Genomic DNA, 25,200 nt, shown 5'->3' on the forward strand with positions numbered 1-25,200 from the left:
TTGATAGCAGACCAAGTCCGTAGGACGCCTAACCAGGTTTGTATTTTTGTACTCTTTTCCCGGGTAAGTTCCCACTTTGAAATATACAATCATCGGCTACCTGCATACAAAACTTTTGCACGACACGTTAAGGAACCGATTTATGCGATGCAATGAAACGGCTAACGATTCTTTTGACTCGACTTGTGTAACTAACCTCCAGAACAATGACATCGCGTAGACACGCTGGCTTCTTTGAACAAATTTTGTTGACACTTCGGCCATTCTCCGCTACGTGGCAGCTATGTAGTAGGCTGAACAAGATGCGCTTACGCTCTTTCATATTAAACAGCACGGAAGTGAAAAAAACTACGTTTTTTCTTTGAACGGCATATCTGGGACACGTGTCGTTTTTCATAATATTGCACGAAAAAAAAAGTTGGTGAAATATTTACGTTGCTAGAGTAAATTTAAATGTAGGTCACGGCCCGTTTTAAGCCCCGCCCACAAATAAGCGGCGTTTTCCATTGCTACTGGATTTACTTAATTACTCGGCCGAACATGCTCGGAAGCCTATTGTCTCCCTTCTCCCGACATCCGGTACGCCGAGTCTGGAAGTCTGGCGCCGCCAGATAGCCGTGCGAACAAACGTGCGTCAGCCTCCGGCATCGTCTGCTATTCCCCACCACCCTGTATCGTCGCCTGCATTGCCCAGACGCGGACATGAAAGCTGCGCGTCGGCGTCCGTTTTCGCCTACGTCCGTCTGCTATTCCTCCCCTGTCTAAAAACATCTGCAACTCTTGCAAGACGCGATTAGAAATCGGCTTTTTAGCGTTCCATAATGTACGAGCCACGGTCCAAGTCAAGACTCTGTCGGCATCTGTCAAAGTGCGGTAAAAGTTACCGAGAGGACTTAAAAAAAAATATCATTAAAATAAATATGAAGTCCTTCCGAATTGTTTTTGATTATAATGCAATTGAATACAAAGTTGCAAGCGAGCTGGACAAGAATGACGAAAATAATCCCTGGAGGGGAACAAGAGGGACAAAACACAAACACAAATATCCAAACACAGCTAGGCGACAGGTGCGCGACCAAACAAATCCGCCTGGTCCGGATATCGAACCCAGGACCTCTCCATTACAGGTGGAGCGCTGTACCAACTGAGCTAACCAGGGGTTAGACGTCAGTAGAAAAATTTTTTCGGTCGCGCAACAGTCACCTAGCTGTGTTTGGAGATTTGTGTTTGTCTTTTGTCCCTCTTGTTCCCCTTCTCCAGGGATTATTTTCGTCATTCTTGTCCAGCTCGCTTGCACCCTAGCATTTAATTACATTATAATCATAACCTTAAATTGCAAGCTTCACCCCTGTTCGTGTTAGACTGGTGGCAGCTGATAAAACCAGTTTTCTCTACTGGCGTCTAACCCCTGGTTACCTCAGTTGGTAGAGCTCTCCACCTGTAATGGAGAGGTCCCGGGTTCGATACCCGGACCAGGCGGATTTTTTCGGTCGCGCACCAGTCGCCTATTTATGTTTGTCCTTTGTCCATCTTGTTCCCCCCCTCCAGGGGTTAGACGCCAGTAGAAAAGGGGGTCTTATTAGCTGCCACCAGTCTAACACGAACAGGGGTGAAGCTTGCAATTTAAGGTTATGATTATCTCCAGGGATTATTTTCGTCGTAGTCCTTCCAGTTTTTCTGTTCTTGTTATTTCTTCGCATGGCATCCGCGAGCAAGGTAAGTGAGCGTCATGACGTACAACTAAAACTGGACCTAAAAATACTCACACAACCGAAGCGGAAAGGCAAACTCGGTATACTTTTTCTGTGAACAATAATGACTATATCTAGATAATTTGTTTCCCAAATATAAAAAATATTTCCGGTATAAATACTATTATGGCATGGTGAGACAATTTTACGACCAACATTTCACACGTCAATCACCTCTCCAACCAATGAGAGCCGAGAAATGTCGCAGAACGCTTAAGCTTCACCTTTAAGAGTGGGACGCGATAGCGTCCTCAAATCCTCGGCCCGCTTGTGGCGCATCGCCTCTGCACGCCTAGCCTTCGTCTCCACCATCTCGGCTTCAGTCTTACGCAGCCGACCCCGTCGACGAGCAGGAGCAGACGTGGATGCAGCATTCGCACTCCAGAGCCGTATATGTAGAGAGTTTGGTCAATGGGGAGCCGCGGGCAGCGCCAAGGCCTGCACCAGACTCGGAAAGAGGGCTTGGCACGCTCTCTTGACCAACCAGAAGCCGAAAAGAATCCCCTGGCGGTGATAGCGAGAAACAGTTCTGATCAAAGGTCTATGTTCCTAAATGGTTTTAATAAGCGCGTAAGAGTAAAATGTAGTAACTCTTTGTGATTGAAAATAGGGTGCACGTGTTGTTTTGATCATGATCATGAAGAAAGATGTAAAAAACGAATGCGCCGCTCAACTCTGTTTTTTTCAGACAGAGTGTGACCACCCGGACGGCAGATTCCCGGCCCTCGGTGCTTGGCGTACGGATTATGTCGATCGTTCCGCTAGTCGCACTCTTCCACCATCATTTTGGATGAGCGTGATTGAAACATCACGTGTACCATATTTTCAGTCATCGAGAGTTACTCTAATGCAGTTATCAGGTTTGTTTTTTGCGACCACCGCCAGGGTATTATTTCCGGCTTCTGGTCGGTCACATTCGAATTTCTGAAGACGCCCTGGAACACGCCCAGCCCGCTTTCAGCCAATGGCGCCTCCTCATTTGTCTCCTATACTTCCCAACGAATGGCCAAACTCTCTACATATACGGCTCTGTCGCACTCGTAGAAGACGACGACTCAGAAGAGCGCCCCGCACTTGTGGACGGCACCGCATCCATCGCACACGTGTTCTCTCCCGGCGGCCTAGAGGCGGTCCCGCGGCGGGGTACGCATTCTCCACAGACGAATGTTGACGGCTTAGAATATAGGGACCTTAATGAAGCCAGGATCGCAGCGCCACTGGGTGAACTCGTCGACGAACGGAAACTTTCCGTTCCTCCGCGACCGATGGAAACTGTACGCTCCTCCATACAGTCGCCTATGCCATATGGCTGTGACGTCATGACCCTATCGACCAATCAGGATTTTCACGTCGCGGCTTCCTCGTTGCGGAGGGCTTAACGGAGGGGGCCACCCCGGTGTACAAACACTCCCTAATGGTTCCATCAGATCGTAGCAGTGGCAGCACTAAAGCGGGCTATAAAGGCCCGTGAACTTAAAGTGTGACGTCACGGCACCACGACCGAGGGCCGCGCAGATCGCAAACGAGTGGTGCGCCAGCGTGCGGCTGGCACTCGCGTCGTAAGTGCGCGGTGCCGAAGAAAAAAAAAGAAAAAGCAACAGGATACGTTATCTGTTACGTGCAAATAAAAGGAACGCATAAACGGACCTACGTTACGTTAAAATAAAAGAGAGGGCGTTACATGCAGATAAAAAAAAAGAAAGTGACGCGCGTTACTTTTCGTTGGTTATGAATTGAAACTTTTTACTGTTTTGAAGTTAGACGTATTCAGCGCTATATATTTAAAAAGATTTATAATGTTCATGCGGTATTGAATACAATTACCTTATCTTGTTCATGGTTCCACCTGAATGCTCGTTAGAAATAGCGCGGAATAAAAAGGTAAAAACGCAAGAATACATATATTATTTGGTGCCCAGAAGCACGAAAAATTAAGATTTTTTTGTCTCTTTTTGGAAGCTATAATTACTTCTACATCCTCCCGATCTCGGTTATGCTCCTTATATATAATTCCTTTTTCTACTCAAAATATAATTATTGCTTCTTGGTATGGGGGAATACGACCACTACGAGCATAAAACTGCTACATACTCTACAAAAAAAAGCGGTTCGTATCATATGTAATACTGAGTATAATAGTCATACTAGTCCATTATTTATTAAATTGAATATTGTACAGATTACTAATCAGTATTATTATAAACTTTTTCTTGCATTGAAAATATATTTTTGCCAAAAAGAAAATATATTCATATCTATTTTCAACCTTAGGATGAGGGAGGTTACTTATGAAACTAGGTCTGCAGACGCATGGTTAGTGCCGCACTCCAGAACGAACTACGGAAATCAGACATTGAAATATATAGTGCCTCGTTTTTTAAATCGCCTGAGTGAGTTGAATGTAAACCTTTTGAATGAAACCATAAAACTATACAAAACTATAGTTTTGTATAAAGATCTAATGCCCTTAATGAGTTTCAGACAAATTCAAAACTAACCTTATGGAGTTTAAAACTTACATTTTGCAGTCACATTACAAGAGGCAATTATGTAGTAAACGCTATGTATACCGTTGTCTTAAATAGGGCAGGTTATAAAAAAATCTGTAATAGAGAGTTTTAGTAGATTGTGTTTTCAGGCTACGCTAATCGTAGCGGGAGCTCGCGCTGCCACTTCGATGCATGCTCTGAAGCGCGCGCTTGTAGCGGTAGCGGGCCTTTGAAAACGATCTACTAAAACTCCCTATTGTTTACCGTGCTAACGCGAAGATACCGAATTCACAACATCTTTTAGGTTTTCTTCACAAAAGATACTTCGGATTTCTGAACAAGATAAGAATCCGCAAGCCACGTCATGAAGCACGAAGAATGTATATATCTGGAAACCACAAATTTTATTTAACGCCTGAAAACGTGTACTTTTGAAAACTCCAAGTCTAATCACAGCATTCTGGCCACTTGCATGCAGTCGACAGAATTGTTGGTTTTGGAATGCTCGAAACACAGCAGTTCAATACAGGCAAAATCGGGGACAGGTACAAGTGAAGGAGTGTCATTCATTCTTTGTCTACATCACGCAGGCCGTTCAGCAGCCGTTCTAAAGGACCAAGGTACGTTTCGACTCGTTCGTTGAGCATTTCCACTCTCCTTCGGGTGGCTGCTTCCTTTGACATGCGACCGACTTTATCTTCTAGGCTCTGGTGAGAAAGAAAAAAAGAGAAGCTACGTAAACATATGTCATACTTTATCACCGCGCCATCACCAAAGGTTTCAATATTTAATTGAAATAAATAAATTGGGTTAATTAAGCTGGAAAAAAACGGGAAAGACGGCCCAAGAAAGACTTTGTGGCAGCCGAGAGTTTTTGCTTTTTGCTGAATATATTGGTCACTGTCTTGTCTGTTTGTCTTAAATATTCCTCTTTCCTTATCGTGAATTACTAACCAACACGCTCAACCCGGTGTATGTGTGTGTGTTTGTGTGAGTGAGAGAGAAAGGGAAGGGGGTCGGGCCAGGTAGCGATCCGGAATTGAACGCGAAAAAGCAACCGAGTATATTCAGGGGGAATTATTCTAACACGATCCGTCATATATAGCATAAATTCATACGACCCTTGAGTCTGCGCATATATAGCTTTTATCATAATATAAGACGAAATAAAGCTGAATGGACGACAGAAGGTACATGGTATATCACCAATGAAGGGGGTATAGTTGTCTAGAGGAGATGGAGGGATAATTATCAATCGGCCCTTCAGTTAATGTACCATGTGTGTAGAAGAATCGTCAAAGTTCAGGGGGCGTTATGCTGTGTCCTCCCTGCCAATCCAATCAGGACCGAGAGCACTCCATGGAACGGTCCCGAGTTCGTCCAGCCAAGTCACCACCGAGGCCCCAGCGCACATGGCCTGACCAGAGAAACGAAAGAGCTCCACCTCCACCTATGTCCCCTATACTTCGTTTCTGTTGAGGTCCTATGCATCACCTATGCAAGGCGTATACGTGGCGTGATCATTTGTGGATCCCTGGCCCGCCTCAAGCGGACAACACGCCGAAGCCATTCAAAAGTCGCTGCAGCGTACAACGCGCCCGTCTTGGCGTCTCCGCCTGACAGCGTCACGCAAGTTATGAAACGCTACTAAGACGTTCGACGCGATGCTGACGAGAGCTTCAGACGATTGCAAGCAGGCAACCTTGCCACGGCCATCTCTCGATTTGAGCGAGAAAGCATTCACACTCGCGAGCCAGGGAAAGGTGCCGTCACGCCCATGCCGCATGTGCTTTCACGGAGGGGGCTCCGGCTTTAACGCCATGCTTGCAACGGCTTATACTCCTTAAGCTCTTATGCTGAGACTGCAGTTAAGGCTAGAAACGCAAACTAGCCCGCGCTACTGGCTTTGAGACGTGCCTTTCCAGCGCGAGAGCTCGTTCTGCAGAAGAACGTTTCAAAGCCCCGATCTCCCGGGCAAGCTGTTCGAGGTGAGAAGCTCGCTAAGGGCGAGTCTGATTTCCACACTGCAGAGCCGTATATTGGGAGAGTTTGGCCTATGGGTGGCGCAAAGGTCGACGCCAGCGCCGAATACTGCCCCCATCGTTAGAGCGTAAACTAAAAGGGCAACACACTGTCGACCAGTCAGCAGACCGCGACGTCACAATATTGAAAACTGCATTTAAAGCGTGAAATTGAAGCGTTCAATCTCGGCGTCTCGGTGTAGTCTCGGTGACAGTTTGCTCTGGGCCGGCTTGGTAGAACAGCGTCTTAGCTGAGACTGACTGAAAAAAAAAAAAAAACAGTCTAAAGGCCCACGAGTGTCTCGAGACGTGCAATGAGCCTCGCGCAGCTCGTACGCTGGCTTTGGCAGTGCTTTCTTCCCCCCAGTCTCAGCTCAGACGCTGTTTCTAGCAAGTCAGCCCTGTGTCTGGGGCGCACGTTCGTTCATTCTGCCGTTGAATATGGACGTGACGAAAACTTCACATGCGCCAAGTTTTCAGCCACCGAGAGTTGTACCTGTTCACTCTAGCAACGCGAAAACGGTTTAAATTAGTCGTGTCACATATTTAGAGCTCACGACCACTGCTAGGGGCAGTTTCGAGTCCTATAATTGGCCCCGAAATGCTCGCCTATTCGAACCAATGTATGGCCAAACTCTCCCAATAAACGGCTCTGCCACACTGCGAGTAGTGCACGTGCTACCCACGAGGTTATGTTTTAATTTTCATAGTGCATAGAAGCTTGGAATTGCACATACTTGCACCAGCAGAGGAAGTTGAAGTATCCTCACTGTGGGTTGTGAGCAAATTCTACCAGGCGCTGATACCCAAACTTCTCGCCGCGAATACTCAGTACGCCCTTACGCTGAGACTAGAAGCTCAGCCTTCAGCTCGAGCTTTCTGCCTTTGCTAAAACAAGTGTGAACACGGGGGCACACGCAACCAAACCACCGCGGAAGCCAGCGAGCCCGCGTTGAAGGCTGAGCTGCTAGTGGTGAACGGAGTATAGCGTTTGTAGCTTTGGCTTTAGTCTCAACTGTAGTGGGAACGACCCTTTATTCGGGCATTGATGGGTAATCATGTAAAGAAGTGCCCCTCACACTAGCTGAGGACACAACGAGTGTTTTCAGATGTTTTGCTACAGAAGATAGCACCTTACCTACCTACGCCTTTTCTTTTTTTTCTTCTAGGTCATAGGGATTCAACTTTGAATGGTTTCTTCATTTATGGCGTGTTAAAATTTAGACAAGACTGCTGTCTACTTTGCTTCAGCAAAGTGCTCATCATGCTGAAACCTCAAGGAGGTTGCATTAATGAATAAGTAAATTATGCTTGGGTGGCCGTGTAGGGTAGGGGTGAATGCCCCGTCATTGTTTTTTGGGTGGCATCACCTGAACCTGTCATAATTGCGTGTGGATAAGTCATCTTCCCAAAAAGACATGAATGTAAACGTAATTTATAACGACGATTTTTGGTCAACAAAAAAAAACATTTCTGCAGGGTATCATGGTGTCTATTATCTTTAATTCCTAAGGCAACCTCTATGAAGTGTTTGAAGTTTTCAAGTAAAATTTTGAACCTACCTGCAGCACAGACCTGTAGACCTTAACGTCGTCTTCAAGGTTAATGCGATATTGATCCGCCTCAAGCTGAAATTAGTTTCGTAAGCACCTTTTACACCACATGTAATGTGAGTTGTTCTTCCGAAATAAAGGTAGCTTAAAAAAGGAAGAAACAATTCAATATTATTCTAGTTAAGTGTAGTTGCCTGTACCTGACAGTTCTCCAGTTCTTGTATTCTTTTTACCAGCTTCGCGTTTTCATTCCTCGCTTCCTCTTGTTTAGACATCTGAAAAAAAAACAAAAAAACTCGTATTTATGTTTACTCAAGGACGTATATTGTTCGTTCGAAGATACATAAATGTAATCATGATAGGTTGACTTTATTTCCGTGCCATTGAGACTTCAGGATAATACCATCAGGAAAAACTATGCGAATTCGATATTCCTATATTTACAACGGGATTTTACATCGCAATGTTCATATTTACATCGCGAAGGCACAGAACACCGAAGATTGCGTTCTTCGGAACTTTGGCTTAGACTTGCAGAACTGAACTGAAGAGGGTGGGATTAAACCATCACAGAGAACATGTGAGATGACAAAAAAGGAGGAGGGCTGGAGACAATTCTACAGTCTACTGCGGTGTTGTACGGAACGGCATTCCAAGTAACGGCGTTCCTGGAACGCGTTCCTTTGAGGAGGAACGCGTTCCAGTAACGCCGCCGTTCCATTTTGCATCGGTGGAACTGGAACGGAAACTCGTTACATTTCAACTGGAACGAAAAAAGGAACGGCGTTCCTTTTTTAGGGGCGATGCTCCTTAGGGTCATTCTTGTCCGTCCGTCGTCCGTCCTCACATCGATCTTGCTGGTGCTCGTGCTCGTGTGCTCACGTGCTCGTGCAGGGCAAAAAAAAAAGATAAAAAATAAATGTTTGCGCAGTCCTGTGCTGGAAGACCCCAATGGATTTCTAGTCCATCGCCTTATCCACTCGGCCACGGCTGCGGGACGAGTAGGGGGCTCTGTAATGTGGTAGTAACTCAAGAGCTGAGGATGTCATGGATGAAACGTTGCATGTAGCCGCTCAAGCCTATACAGGAGAGGGCGCTGCGGTCAAATGCTCAAATGCGTATATAACCACGTTCCATACCACAAATTCTCTTTCTGACATGGATGAGAACGAACGAAAGGCTCGGCATGCTGCGGCTCAGCGTCTACGCAGACAAGCACCACCGGAGCTTCGCCCCAATCAACATCATTCACCACGTGGAGCTGCGGTCATTTTTTTCGTCCAGTGTGGTATTTTGTATTTTATTTCCAAGCGGAAATTCTAAAAGTATAAAAACAATATATTTACGAAGAATAGGATCTCGTTAACATTTTTGGTTACTTATCTGAGGGTTTATTTTCTGTTGTCCTCGCTTTGTAACAGTCGGGTGCAGGAGAGCTAGTGGACACCCATTATTTTTATTTTTTTTGTGCACGAGACTGTGGTACTAAAAGCACAAGTTTTAGTCGAAGAAAAACACACAGAACGAGGGACGTTTGAAACTCGGCTACTTTCTTTGCTTCCACGAATCTTCAGACACCCAAAAATCTAAGGCAGACTACAGCCATCACTTAACTTTCACAAAGAGACCTACAGTTACAACAAGAGAACAGGTTACCTGACATTGAACACACCCTTACAGAACTGGGCGGAGCCGATCGCAACCTTCGGAACGACGCGTCGTAACCTCGGTCGGAAGCCGGTGTCTCGAAGAATCGTTTGCGGCGAGTCGGAGCGGCGACCGGATGTCGGATCGGACGTCGGATCGGACGTCGGATCGGACGTCGGATTGGACGTCGGATCGAACGCTCTCGTCGTACATGTGTTTCGCGCTTAAGTCGCGGAATTCGCGAGCATTCGCGCCGTGATTTTTGTCGACACACGCAGCCTCACGAGTTCCAATTGCCGAGCCGCGCCGGTCCCAACTCTACCCCACCCTCTATTCTAGTAGACCAGTGTTGTACACGTTCATAAACAAAAAAAAAAAAAAAAAACGAAAGCTCCTTCATCGTTTTTTCTCATTTTTGGAACGCGTTCCCGTTACAAGTTCTATATGTGAAAAAAAAACTCGTTCCCGTTACACTTAAAAAAGTGGAACGTATCGCCACATATACGTTACATTTATATTTTGCAGATTACCATTCTTAATTATATAAAGAAATGTTTTTTAGTTCAGTTTTTATGTCTATCCCATCAAATGGCAACATACGAATTTGACTGCAGTGATGGAAGGGCGAAAGCGCGTTTTCATTTGTTGATATATTCACTCTTAAATATCTCTGCTTTGAACCACCCTATATCCCATCCTATACCCTATTTATACTAAGACACCCTATAGAGTTCACGTAGACCCCATAGGGTTTCTACCCAAGATCCATAAGGTGCCTGCAAAGAACTCATACAAGGTCTACAGGGTATATACCTACGGGGTCCGCAGGGAAGCGATACAGGGTCTACACAGGGTCCGGGTCCTTATGGGGTCTGCAGAGAAGTCACACAGGGTCTGCACAACGGGGTCCTTAGAAAAGCCATTCAGTCTGCAGGGGGTAGCTACGAGGTCCAGAGTGACTAATATTACTAGAAAAACTCCGTTAGGAAACCTCCATAGAGCCTGCCCTGAAAGTGGGGTACCGATTCGTACTCAAGAACCGAAATAATAGCGATCGCAACGCCGCCATTTCTCCCGCAGCGACTACTCGGGGTTCAGCACGGTTGCTTCTATTGGTTCGGGAGTATGGCATTCGACAGCGTCCGCTGCGACCCTTCTATTTTCATGTTAATCGGCCATTTGGGCTCCGAAACATATGCGGCGAAAGGGATTTCAGGGATGCCCACCCCCGACCCCCAAGTGGACGCGCAGCGAATTACTACCGAAGCTAGGACGCGCCCAGGTCGACACGCGCTTTCTGAAACCACCGGTGAGACATGTTTGTATAAAAACAATATTATTTCAGTCGCAAAGCCTTGTAAACTAAAGATTCTAGCAAACATCATGCGCCAGTCATTTTGTGCTGACCTCCAACTAACGTTACTACAAAGGGAGCTTTTAGACCGCAGCTCTTGGGCGCCCGTTTCCGGCTTGAGCGGCGTCGGCGTCTCCCTCGCCGTCGCCGTCGGCGTAACCGCGCGGTGTATTATAGGTAAATATCCCCGCTAAATTTAGAGAAAAATTTTCCCCTCTAAATCTAGCGGAAAAAGTTTCCCCGATAAATCTAGCGGAAAAAGTTTCTTCGGTAAATCTAGCGGAAAAATTTCCCCGCTAAAGCGGAAAATCTCCCCGCTAAATGTAGCGAAAAAATTACCCCGCTAAGTCTAATGGAAAATATTTTCCCGCTAAATTTAGCGGTAAAGTTTCCCCGCTAAGTTTGGCGAAACAATTTCCCCGCTATATCTAGCGGAAAATATTCCCCTAATTAAAAGGCGAGCAAGAGAGGAGGAGGGGCATATCCTCTTCTCCGTACCTTCCCCTCCTCCTCAAGAGCTGGGCTCTAATTCGGTGTTACAGGGAGTTGTAAACGGCTTTCATTTTTTCTGTTTGTTTTTACGCAAAAAATGGTTTCTAAAAGCCCATGCTGACCTCAGTAAAGAAAAGATTGAACCGCCTTCTTGGCACCTCGAGCCTGGGAGTTTCGGTACTCTGGGAACATTAAGTATATCTAGCATTAGCCATTCAAAGCAACTTTCATGTTTCAACTCGTCGCTAAAAGGTGGCGCTGTTATCGTATTTAGAATAAGATAACAGATAACAGAATAAGATAACAACAGGTAAGAATTATTTCGGTACATATTGAACCCTTCCTCCGCCACATTGAATATTCCCTGAAGTTGGACATGTATCTAGACATCAATGCAACATATTGATGCCCGGCGCTTAATTAACAACTCTTTAACTCGGCCACCTCCCTACACCTAACGAAAACATCTAACCGGAATCACTTTATTAATCTACCAATCTGTAGCTCAAACCATCGAGAAGCACTAGCGTGTGCATAGACCACCAGGGCCATAGCATGGCAATATGAAGGAATGAAAAACGTTTTTGTATCGGGAGATTCCTTTATCGTTGTTATGGCCATTCTATGACAAACCAGCGGTCCAGAAATGGTCCATGAATTGTCTACGGGAATTCATGGGGTGGACACAGGGATAATTGAATGGCAATAGTATGAGCATAAGACGTCCATACCTATTTTTGTAAGGTGGACACTTAGTAAACAACTAAATTTTCAGAAATACAAAGTACAGATATATGGAGATTTTAATCATCCAGGAGTGGACTGGCCGATGTCGTTTGCTATTGCCAACAATCCTATAACATCAAAGATTACTTTATGGTTACTGTCGCTCATGGACTACTGTTGTCTTGACCGACTTAATCTAATTAAAAGTAGAGCAGAAATCGTCTAGACCTTGTTTTATCTAACATATCAGTCGATTCTGAGATCCCTGTTATAAATTACATAGTGCGAATAAGTGAGTTTCACCCACAATTCAAGGTTATCTTCTGCCTTCCACGAAAAAAGCCACAATACCGTAGTTGTTCTAATTACAACTATGCCCAAGTATATTATCTGAGCATGCACAGATACTTCAAAAACTTTGATTGGAGCGGGGCTCTTGCAATTACTGACACAGAAACCCTGACTCAGCCGTTTTCGTGAATTGTTAAAGATGTGATTCATTATTTTGTGCCTCAGCGGATTTTCAAGCCTTCAAGTTATCCCGAATGGATTCCCTAAAACTTAAAAAACTTGTTTGCGTAAAACAAATTCACTTTCACATGCTTTAAACGAACAGGCAATACCTTATGGTATACTCAGTTTAGCATTTATCGTGCTCTAGCTAAAAGTTGTACTATAAAGATAAGCGCTTAAACCTTGACCAAATAGAGCGTTGCTTGAACCGAAGCCCAAAAGATTTTTGGAGGTTTGCGAAACAGCAAACGCGCGATACTACCCAAATTATTTGAATACGCGACCTCTCACACAACGACACATATGTCTCCGTCCCTGTAGTGGTTGCAGGTATGATTGCCGATTGCATCAGTGACTGTTGCTCAACCGTTCAACCTACGAATATTAAAATGAACTGCCATGATTTTTGGCGGGCATAGAGAAGGTATCGAAAAAATCGCTGAAGCTATAAAGAAACTAAAACAAAATTATCTCCTGGGGCTGACTTCATTCCTTCTTTTACTATTAATAGTTGCCGTGAACTGTTTAACATATTTTGAAGCACATCTTTAGCCTTTCTTTTAGTTCCGGTGTTTTTCCATCGCTTTGGAAGAAGCGGTGAGTGTACCAATTTTCAAAGGTGACGCTTCTGTTACTAAGAACTATCGCCCCATATCCTTATTGTCTGGGTTTTCTAATGTGATTGAACGCGTAATGTATAGCCAAATATATTTTTCTTCCTCTGAAAATTTCTAGCCTGCCATCACGGTTTCTTGACGGGACAGTCAGTTGAAAGTACATTGTGCAATTTTTTTAACTTCTGTGCCCCTGTTGTTATGAACAGAGGTCAAATTGATTGTATATATTTTAAAATGTGAAAACCGTTTAATAAAGTAAGCCAAGGCTTGTTATTACATAAATTATTTTATATAGTTGTTTTGCAGAGTTGTGCAAATTGTTTCAAAGTTACCTATCGTTTCGTCCCAACCGTGTTCGAATAGATAATTGTCGCTCAAGAACTCTTTTTTTTTTTTTTTCAATTCCGGCATTCTCCAAGGATCTATACTTAACCCTGGTTATTTCTTATCTTCGTAATTGATGTAGACTCATTTATTGAAAATTCCAAATTGTCGTTGTCTGCAGATGACATTAAGTTTTTTATGAATGTTCATATCCTTTTCGACTTCGAAACTTTACAGAATGATGAATCACGCATAGTTCAGTGGTGAAGTGTGAATAGCTTGTTACTGAACCCTCTCAAAACAAACGTCCTGTCCCTGTGCAGACATCTTAAGGTATTACATAACTATTATTTATTAAAAGTATTTTCAATCAAGTACATCTTTGTTTTAAGAGACCTTGGCGTGAGCATAGATAATGAACTGAAGTTTTCTTCTTATGTGTCCACTATTCTTGGCAGTGCGACAAAGATGTTGGACTGATATCTTGCATCCTGCAGAAATTTAAAATTTCTGCCTGCATTATTCGTTTCTTTTGCTCTCTAGCTAGGTCGGGGCTTGAATTCTCTTCTGTATCTTGGAATGGGTTATTAGAAACGCAGTCAACAAAATTGAAAGTGTGCAAAAACGCATCGTTTACGACCGCAATCTTCAGCGCCGCATTTATTTTGTTTGGAACTTTCTTCTAGATAAGTTCTTGCTGAGGTCACTGTCTGACAGGAGAACAGAATGCGAATAGTATTTTTTCTCAAAATATAGTAAATAAAATTATAGATAATGATTCGCTTAAATCAAATGCAATCAGATGCATGTCCCCTCCCGTTCCACTAGGAACCACTGTAATGTTTATATCAAGACTATCTGCAGGTCCCCTTGTCACGCATACAACCACTGTTTAACCTCTTTGACCATTCAGGTATTGGAATATTCAGTGATTTTGTTTTTGTTTACCACAAAAAATTGCAAGCGATCGCTACCCATCTCTGATATGTGTTTGGTTTGTTTTGTGTTAATTTGGTGTTTACACGTTCTTTGTGCGCTGAAGTGAAAAAAATTTTTGGGCACACGAATATAAGGAATATTATTATGATTATTTTTATTATTAATAACAAGTATTAATATTAACAATTATTAATAATAAATATTATTATTAATAATAAATATTATTATTAATAATAACAATTATTAATAATAAATATTATTAATAGCAAAATTAATTTTAGTATTAATATTAAAGGTAGGTTACAAATCGAAAAAATATTTAAATATTATTCCAGTGAAATGTATTTGGCTCTACCTGACGGTTCTCCAGTTCTTGTATTTTTTTTACCAGCTTCGCTTCTTTATTTTTCGCTTCCTCCTGTTGAGACATCTGGAAAAAAATAAACAGTCGTAATTATGTTCAGTAAAGGATGTATTTCTTTGTTTATCCATACATAAATAAATATAATCATGATACTTTGACCTTAAGTCCATTCCATTGCGACTTCAAAATAATACCATCACAATAAACTTTTCGAATTCCGTATTCCTATATTTACAACGCGAATTTACATCGCAATTTTTATATTTACATCGCGAAGGCACAGAACGCCGAAAATTGCGTTCTTAAGAACTTTGGCTTAGAGTTGCAGAACTGAATTGAAGAGGGTGGAATTAAATCATCATAGACAGCATGTGAGGTGACAAAAGAGAAGAACGGCTGGAAACGATTCTACAGTCTACGAGAATAGAGGGTGGGGTAGTGTTGGGTCCAAGGCGACTCGGCAGTGGGAGATTATGAGGCTGCATGTGTAAACAATCACGGCGCGGCAATCGTCACGATAGCAGAAATTCGCTGCAGCCTGCCAAGCTTGAAAGACATTGCTTAAGGCGTTTACAAACGATCGCAACTTGCCTATCACGGAGCATGCTCCCAACTCTACCAACCTACCCAAGAAGCACCAATGTCGACACCTTTCGCGACCTACACCAGGCTCCTCATGCGAGCCGCTGAGGTCCTGACACTACCCCTATTCACACCTGTAAAGTACCCACTACAATTAATCAATTTGCTTGTACTTGAATATATTTTGTAGCAATTTTAATCATTTATATACATTTATTACCAAGTAATGGCAAATATTTTTCTATTACTTACGGAAGTATCAAAATTACTTCCAACAGTTATTTTTTCCCCTCCCCTTTATAAAGGCGCCTTTGTTCCTACAAGTTTCTGCACAAATAAATCATCAAACCAAGTCTGCGTTAGAAGAGTAATTTATAAAAAATTACTTGCTTAAGAAGATAAGTAGTGTATGATTTGTGGATCTTAATGCAATAATGAACACTTCAAAAAACCCGTTTTCAAACCGCCCAAAAAAAATCTGACGCCTTGAGAATCAAGGAATCGGAAAAGTAACAGCTACCTTTTCAAGTAACGAACAAGTACTTTATTATTTAGTAATCAAGTAATCTAATTGAATAATTTCTAAGCTAAAATGTTTGAAATGTGTTAAATTATAATTTTTTTTATAACGTGTACAAGGCCATGGGCCGTATTTTAGCACAGTAACATTTATGCAGAGCCACAGTATCCGATTGAGGTTAACACGAGGTGAAGAGCCTCCTAACCCAAATCATATTTGATATGATCGTATGATAATACCCATAACCTCGCACGGAGCATGGAATTTGTAAATTCTTAAAGTCTGAATTGCAGAAATTAATATTTCTCGCAAATGCTACGAGTAAAACCTGCACATGAAGAGTTCATTCCTACATGCTTGAAGAAATTTCTTCTGCGTGGCAGTTTTGTTTTCGATCATCAGGCGAAGCTAATCCGGATCATATTGAGAACGATGCACTGTTCAATGTTAGTACACTCGCAAGCGTTTTTAACAAATATTCAATTGCACTGCTTAAGTCTATACAAGTTGCACAAGCATTTCTAGTAAAAACGTTTAACTATATTGTTGTTTACTGAAAATGAATATACATACGTTGCGCCGCTCCATATCTTTTATTTTCTGTTGAAGCTCCGAAATTGTGCCTATCGCCTTCTGTAATAGGAAACACAATAAAAGAAACACTCCCCAAGCAGCAGAGGCCATTGGTCCAATATTGGGCATATCTCGGAAAAAGAGGGCCATCAACGGCCCATTGTGTTATCTCTGTAACCAACATTGAAAATCTATTGAGAAAATGAGCAATGATTGGCCCGCTTTATCTTTTCTATGACCAATATTGGGAAACCATTGGAATCCTATTGGAAGAATCGGAAACCACTTCCAATGTGGTGCTAATGAGCTTCCAATGTCGCCCAATATCAAAAGGTCATTGACACCCCAACGGATAAATTGGATACCACTTTCAATAAAGTTCCAATGGGATCCTAATGTTATTTTATATTGGGCAGTCATTGGCACCCCATTGCATAAATAGGATACAACTTCCAACGAAGTGCCAATGAGCTCCCAATGTCGCCCAATATTGGATGGTCATTGGCACCTCAATGGATAAATTGGATACCATTTACAACAAAGTGGCAATGGGTGTCCAATGTTCTCAAATATTGGACAGTCATTGGCACCATTTTGGATAAGTTGGATACCACTTCCAATGAAGTGCCAACAGGCTTCTAATGTTTTACAATATTGTGCTGTCATTGGCACCCCATTGAATAAATTGGACCACTTAAACTAAAGTTCCATTGGCCCGCTGATATCGTAGTTTTCAATGATGAAAAAGTAAGTAAAACCATTACATGAAACTTATTTATTAATTAGTTCATTATCAAAGGTTATTAAGGATCTAATTATACCAAACGTTTCTAGGCTGTTTTTGTTTTTTTTCTAAATAGGCTTCTTGGCAGACACCAACGTGACAAACTCTTTCTGAGAAACGCGTACTTTTCGCGGATACAATTTGGCGAACGGCTCACGGAACGCTCCACATACGAGTGCACTAGACAAGGGCCACTAAACGCCTATACAAGACACACAACAGAAAAAGAACGTATGCTCACAAAGATCACTTGATTAAGAAGTGCATTTTGTGGGTCCTTCTCATGTTCCTGCATCTCTTTTCTTGGGGCCTTAAAACGCTTGTTTAAAATAGCTTGTAATATGAGCAATATCTAGTGGTTACGCATTAGCTATATTAAAGCTTAACATATTACCAAAATAAACTTTTTCGTTGTCAAATTTTACGGAGAACAACTTTTGTCCCATTTGTGCAAACACACACAGCTCAACAAAGTCACAAGTGTCCCTTTGGCTTAATGTCGATATATTTTAGACAGGGTATTTAAAACGTGTTTGAGTTTAGGCTCATATTATTAGCATGCTGGCTCTCGCTCTTTATTATAGATAGCCGCTAAGCCCTATTCGTCCTAATAATTGATCTATGCTATATGTTTTCGTTAACTACAAGGGTTTTTGGATTGCAGTCTATCGAAAAAAACCATATTTAGCAATATGCTTTCTCCACTCCAAGGTATTAGTCTAAATGTATTTTTGAACATATTTGTCTGGGTCGAAACACTATACGAGCGCCTATCTTCCGAGGTATCAACTGAAGGTAAAATGCGTTACTAAAAAAATAAATAAACTTGTTGGACATGGATGCCAAGAAATATTTTATACATGTATGTACGTGTCTAAATCCAGTTAAAGTATTGACAGTATAACACCTGTTTATGTAACGAAACACAATATACTCACTCTCTCGCTGCATCCAAACTCTTTAAAAGCACATTCAATCGAAGCGTCTTCGCAGATTTCAAGGTGCGCGTTTTTCTGCGAGATCAAAATTAACGATACTTTGATATTAACAGGCGACATTTTATCTACAGCGTGCAACAAACCACAGTAGCAGGGATATTTTCACCGGCAAAATGAATCACAGAACGTTCAGTTTCCGGCCAAACAATATGTAGCGCCAGCGGTCTGTACGAGGCTCCAGTTTTGGAACTAACCGTTATCTTATTCAAAAGATTACTTATCTTTTAAGCCTTTCAATAAAAAAACGGGGCTTATTCTCCGTAGTTTTCGCCGTTCAGGCCCATGTATTCGTAGGCTTTTTCGGCCACCAATTTACCATTAAAAAGTTCCCAAAATATCGAACTTTTTAACGATATAACGACTCCTTGCGAAACTTTGGCGTCTAGTTCCGCCTGCTAGCGCTACATTTGGACCTTGTATATTCGCAATTATCGTTTTGTATTGTACATTCCGCGAACACGGGCACGAAGAAGTCTCTCAGCTCGTCAATGTATGGTACATATCTATAGTATGAAGGATATGAAAAATGTTTGGGGACAGCCTTCATAATATTACAATCATAATCGAAAACGCGAGGAGCTGGCCACACGTGTTTTTAAATGAGCATTTAAAAACGCGAGTGCTAGCCTCGCGTTTTCTTGAGTAGATGCAAGTTACTTGAGGGCCAGCCGCTCGTCTTGGTCAGTAGTTGCCTAGTTACTACCGTGGTGTCAAACACGTAACCAAGCAGATGCCAACACTCTCAGAAATAGCCGGTGTTCAGGGGCACGCCCCTTGTCTCATATGTAACGCCTCAAAACTACATTTCGACGTTCTGTCCACCGACGTACAGCTGGCGATACCAACTTTTAAGAGGCTTGATGGTCGAGCGATACAACTTATTAAAAGAGTTAAACAGATGAGCGCGTATGCTATTAAGTACATCATATATTTACTCATTAATAGCTAATATGTACATAGCTAATGAGTACATTAGCTTTTAAAATAGCTAATGCACTCATTAAAGGCTGCAGTAAAAAAATAAAGGTTTTGACCCTGCTGCAAAACTTCAGTGATACTTTTTCAGTCTTTGATGCGCACATAAGCTATTTAGTACGTAATATCCAACACCTATAACGCCGCTCGTAAAAGTTGCTATCGCCAGCTCGACGTCAGTGGACAGAACGACGAAATGTAGTTTTGGGGTGTTACATATGAGGCAAGGGATGTACCCCTGTTCATCCCCTATTTCTAAGAGCGGACAACGTGCTCATCTCCTCGTGCGAAACAAGCAAGCTGTCCGGGCTTTTAGCGTTCCTGCCCAGCACTCCTATCTTTATCTTCTTGTTTTCTTCTTTTTCCACTCCGGTGAGCCTCCTGTATAGGGCCGTTCACGAGGAATTCGCGGCACAGTGCGAGTTTCATCTTCTCCGTTGTCTTATGTTACGCTCCCGGAGTTCATACTGGAGTTGCCGCGGAGTTGAAAACAGCGGCACTGCGATCGAGTCTAGCCTGTGTCACATCCAGTATTAAAATTGCCCTTGCCACGATGGTAGTGGAAACGAAGGATTCTTTTTCTGAGAGGAAGCTGCCCCTAATGAATAATTTGACACAACGAAAAATAAGTTCCAATTTGCAGATCAATCTTCGTCGGGCCAGAACTAGATGAACAATTGATACTGTCGTGCGTGAAAACAATAAGTGCGTTTCGCGCCGCCCTAAACAATCTAAACATTACAGTGTCTGCTCTCGTGGCACCCGGCAGAATATTTCCTCAAAATTCTACAGGCAGTCATCTCCCATTAGCTGTCTGAAATCATGCGACGTCTAGCGTTAGCGTACTGCCTTTCTTATTATTCCGGCATTTCCTAGAAACACGTTTAATGAACACGTTTTATTAACACTCGTTACGCGAATTGCACAATGTAGGGACGTTTCGTCGCGCGTCACTGGAGCTCGCAATAACCCACTCGGCCCACCCGTTAACGCCGCTTCGCGACGACAGTCTGGGGCGGCTCATTACAGAATGAAGCTCATCTGAGCTGTTGATGAAACACTGCCTATGGACAAAACGTCGTTCCATGAACCGATTGGCACTGCCAATGAGGAGCGACTGCCAGTAGAGTTTGGGGGAAATTATTATCTTTGCTGTCGGGTGAATAGGCACTTTCTTTTAACATGGTACTGTCATAATCAAGTAAAATGTCCGTTTTGACGTTTATAACCCCTACTCACTTCATGATCGCCTTTCAGTTCCAATTTGTAGTACTCGCAAGCAAGTTTCTTTTTTTCACACTGCTCCCTGTGCTCCTGTAATTAAATATTGTCACGAATGAAGGTGACGAAAAGCCAAACAGTGAACTGAAAATAAAGATTTAATGGGCGAACTTGTGCCAACCAAAAATAAATAACGAAAGTGCGTCGAGGTAGCAAAAAAAAACGGGCGGCGGTTCGGCGGCTCTACAGAGCGCTAGCGAGACTGGGACTGACTCGACAAGGTCGCGGGAGCCGCTTATCTACCCTGCGTCACTATCTCGAAAGTTCGGCAAAGAAGGTTCGAGCGTCGCGCGCTCGGGGCGAGGATGAACTGGCACTTTCGAGAATAACAAAGCAGAAGGAAAGTTACGTCTGCTGCGAGAATGACCGGGAATCTTCTAGAAGACCGTGACCGAGCGTTGCCTTCTCGGCTCTGCGGGTGGCATTATCCCCCCCTTTAAAAGTGCATCGCCCCGATGCAAAACGAAAGGAAAACGGAAATGGCTAAAACAATTACGGCGAAACAAAAGAAACATGCAGTTTCACAATCCTAACGCGCGTAGAACGGCTTAAGTCGAACTACGTGGACGACTTCGGGTCGTGGCTGGCGGCGTCCTGATGGGCGAGTTCCGTCGGGGAGCACCTCGTAGTTCAAGTCCCCAAGGCGGCGGATGACCTTGTAGGGTCCGAAGTAGCGTTTTAACAGTTTCTCGCTGAGGCCGCGGCGGCGAATGGGCGTCCACACCCATACCCTGTCTCCGGGCTGGAACTCCACGTCGCGGCGGCGAAGATTGTACCGGCCAGCGTCCACACGTTGCTGGTCCTTTATTCGAAGACGGGCTAGCTGGCGTACTTCTTCTGCTCGTTGGGTGACCAGCTGGGCGTCGTCAGTGCCGTCATCCGTCGGGTCGTGGGGCAGCATGGCGTCGAGCATCGTCGTCACCTTTCTGCCGTGCACCAGCTGAAAGGGTGTAACGCCGGTAGTTTCTTGAATCGCCGTGTTGTACGCAAACGTGACGTAGGGCAGCACTTCATCCCACGTCTTGTGTTCCACGTCCACGTACATAGAAATCATGTCGGAGATGGTCTTGTTCAGTCGCTCCGTCAGCCCGTTGGTCTGCGGGTGGTATGCCGTGGTCCGGCGGTGGTCGGTGTGGCTCAGGCGGAGTATCTCTTGTGTCAGTTGCGCCATGAACGAGGATCCTCGGTCCGTAATCAGGACTTGGGGAGCGCCGTGTCGGAGGACGATAGACTCCACGAAGAATTTGGCTACTTCCACGGCGGTCCCCGACGGGAGGGCTTTTGTCTCGGCGTACCTGGTGAGATAATCAGTTGCCACGATTATCCACCGGTTTCCCTGCGCCGACGGTGGGAAAGGTCCGAGAAGATCCATTCCAACCTGCTAAAATGGTGCAGTCGGGGGCGCGATCGGTTGCAAGAGACCTGCCGGCTTCGTCGGTGGTTTCTTGCGTCGTTGGCATTCGTGGCACGAACGGACGTAGAGGTGGACAGTCTTCGGAAGCTTGGGCCAGTAGTATTTTTCTCGGATTCGAGCAAGAGTCCTACTGTAGCCAAGGTGACCAGATGTTGGGTCGTCGTGGCAGGCTTGGAAGATCTCTTCTCGAAGACTAGCAGGAATCACTAACAACCACGTCGAGTTGTTGTCCCCGAAGTTTTCTTTATAGAGGATACCTCTCCGGGCGGCGAATCTTGGCAGGTCACGTGAGAAGGCTCGGGGAATCGTACCCCCTCGTCCCTCCAAGTGGTCGATCAATGCACGCAGCTCAGGATCGTCCCGCTGGAGCGCTGCCATGCCGTGAATGCTCACCGGGCCAAGAAAGTGGTCGTCGTCGTCGTCTTTGGCACATCCGGCAGCTGACTCGACAGGGGCTCTGGACAGGCAGTCGGCGTCGCTGTGTTTTCGGCCTGACTTGTAGACCACGGTTACGTCGTACTCTTGCAGTCGTAGGCTCCATCGAGCGAGGCGTCCCGATGGGTCCTTCAGGCTCGCTAACCAACACAGCGAATGGTGGTCGGTGACCACCCGAAAAGGAGTCCCGTACAGGTATGGGCGGAATTTCGTGATGGCCCAGACGACGGCCAGACATTCCTTCTCGGTCGTTGAGTAATTGCGTTCCGCGTTCGACAGCGTCCGGCTAGCGTATGCGATCACGCGCTCCGCACCGTCTTGTCGTTGGACCAGTACCGCTCCGAGCCCTGTATTACTGGCGTCCGTGTGGACCTCCGTTTCGGCTGATTGGTCGAAGTGGCCGAGAATCGGTGGTGACTGGAGCCGTCGCTTTAGTTCGTCGAATGCCTGTTGTTGTTCTTCACCCCAGTCGAAGTTCACGGCGTCTTTCGTAAGGTGCGTTAGCGGCGCAGAAAGCTTGGCGAAATCCTGAACGAATCGCCGGTAGTATGCGCAAAGTCCAAGGAATCTTCGGACGGCAGTTTTGTCGGTGGGCGGTGGAAAGGCCGCTACGGCGCGAGTCTTCTCAGGGTCAGGACTTACACCTTCGTTGCTCACCACGTGGCCCAGGAACTTCAGTTCTCCGTAGGCAAACCGGCACTTCGTCGGCTTGAGGGTGAGTCCTGCGGTCCTGATTGCCTCTAAAACGGCCCGAAGGCGTCGTAAATGCTCGTCGAAGTTGGCCGAGAATACCACGACGTCATCGAGGTAAACGAGACAGCTCTGCCACTTGAGGCCTGCCAGGACGGTGTCCATGACACGTTGGAACGTTGCCGGCGCCGTGCACAGTCCGAAGGGCATCACCTTGAACTCAAACAGTCCGTCGGGCGTGACGAAGGCAGTCTTTTCTCGGTCCCGTTCGTCGACTTCGATCTGCCAGTAGCCACTCTTAAGGTCCATCGACGAAAAGTATCGGGAGTGGCGCAGCCGGTCCAGCGTGTCGTCGATGCGGGGGAGCGGATACACGTCTTTCTTCGTGACCGCGTTGAGCCGCCGGTAGTCAACGCAGAATCGAAGCGTTCCGTCTTTCTTCTTTACCAGCACGACTGGAGAGGCCCACGGGCTGCTTGAAGGCTGAATGATGTCGTCGTTGAGCATTTCCTGTACTTGTTCGTGGATGGCCTCTCGTTCCTTTGGGGAGACCCGGTACGGCGGCCGATGCACAGGGAGCGCGTCCTCGTTGGTAATGATGCGGTGTTTCGCAACTGTTGTCTGGCGCACCCTCGACGTCGTCGCAAAGCAGTCGCCGAACTCGGCGAGGAGGTCTCCGAGCTGTCGTCGTTCCGTGGTGCTGAGCTTGGGGTTAACGTCGAGCTGTGGCGGCACTGTACTGGACGGCTGACATGGCGAGGGCTCGTCGGAGATCGCGGCGATTTCGGCGTCGGCCTGGAGTTCCTCGACGTGTCCTATAGTGGCACCTTTCGTGAGATGCTGCGTCTCCGGTCGAAAGTTCGTCACGAGGACCACACAACGTCCATCCTGCAGCTCTGCTACGCCCCTTGCGACGCCTATTCCTCTTCCGAGAAGCAGTTGGACGTTGCCTTCCAGAAGAACTTTCCCGCTGGCAACTGCGTCGGTAACGACGGGCACAAGAACACTCGACCGTGGCGGCAGGTTCACGTGGTCCGCAATGACTCGGACGGCGGCTGGCGACGTTTTGGATCCCTCTGGAGGTAGCACGGGCTTTCGCAGCGTCAACCTGTTTGCTCCAAGGTCGATCACTGCACCGTACTCACAGAGGAAGTCCATGCCAAGGATGACGTCTCTCGAACAGTCTTTGAGGACGACGAACTTCACGGGGCAGGTCTCTCCGTGGATGTCCACGCGCGCAGTACACCTTCCCACTGGTGTGATGAGATGTCCACCGGCGGTTCGTATTTTCGGACCTTCCCACGGCATCATCACCTTCCGAAGGCGGCGAGAGAGCTTCCCACTTAAAACCGAATAGTCTGCTCCGGTGTCGATGAGCGCCTTCGCGTCGTGGCCGTCGATGGTAACGTCGAGGTTATTCGACACCGTCAAAGAACCGTCGTTCCTATCCGTCTCGTGGCTAGTGTGGGAGCCCTCCGACGTTTGTGGAGGATATTGGCGTCGTTCGTCATCGGCAATACCACCTCCCGGTATTGCCGCACTCAGTTTTCCCGGCGGGACACGGGAGACAGGCTCTCTCGGCGGGACCTACGATGAGGCGATGCAGGGCGTTGCGGTGATGGCGATCGGTAACCGCGGCGGGGAGACGGTCCTGGGGATGGCGAACGGCGAAGGTATTCGTCGATGTCCCTAGGTCGCTCTCCGTAACGTGGTCGCGGGTCGTCGGGGTGGAAGCCTCGTAAGCCCAGCTGTCGGTAGGGGCATCGTCGGTAGATGTGGTCTGCTTCACCACAGTGGTAGCACAGGGGGCGTCGATCAGCCGTCCGCCACACGTCAGTCTTCCTGGGCGCCGGTTGTTCTCGCCGGACGCACTGAGGTCGGTCGTCGAGACGTCGGAGGTACGGCGGTGCTGGTGTGTCTCGTCGTTGCGGTGCAGGAGGTTGACGTCGTGGTGGCACCGTAGCTTGGCGGGGAGCTTGCGGCGGTCGTCTGGCCATGGCGGTGTAGGTCAGCCTCGGTTCCTCAGGGGCTTGCTCGTTGACGGGAGTTTCAGGCTGCAAGGCCCGCTGTACCTCGTCGCGCACGATCTCGGCGACTGACAGCGACGCCGGGCGCTCAGTGGCGGGGAGCAGCTTTCGGAGCTCCTCTCGGACGACGT

At 45.7% G+C, this 25,200-nt stretch overlaps 1 protein-coding gene across 6 annotated transcripts in view; it reads right to left on the bottom strand.

The window, feature by feature from the left end:
• Window positions 1-4,666: 4,666 nt before the first annotated feature.
• Window positions 4,667-25,200, bottom strand: part of LOC115308579 (TNF receptor-associated factor family protein DDB_G0272098-like) — a 183,088-nt gene continuing 162,554 nt past the window's right edge. For 3 of the 6 annotated variants that reach the window (XM_040220928.3, XM_040220924.3, XM_040220922.3), the window contains 3 exons: window positions 8,015-8,089; window positions 7,824-7,889; window positions 4,668-4,947 (listed from right to left, as the gene is read on the bottom strand). In XM_040220928.3, coding sequence (XP_040076862.2) covers window positions 4,807-4,947; window positions 7,824-7,889; window positions 8,015-8,089 — 282 coding nt within the window. In that variant the 3' untranslated portion in view covers window positions 4,668-4,806. Of the gene's footprint in view, window positions 4,948-5,531; window positions 5,658-7,823; window positions 7,890-8,014; window positions 8,090-25,200 lie in introns of those variants that run through there. The other 3 variants (XM_040220927.3, XM_040220931.3, XM_040220925.2) reach the window with 3 other exon arrangements.

The sequence above is a fragment of the Ixodes scapularis genome, unplaced genomic scaffold (genome assembly GCF_016920785.2).
Source record: "Ixodes scapularis isolate PalLabHiFi unplaced genomic scaffold, ASM1692078v2 PGA_scaffold4__175_contigs__length_147842914, whole genome shotgun sequence".
Classification (NCBI taxonomy): Eukaryota; Metazoa; Arthropoda; class Arachnida; order Ixodida; family Ixodidae; genus Ixodes; species Ixodes scapularis.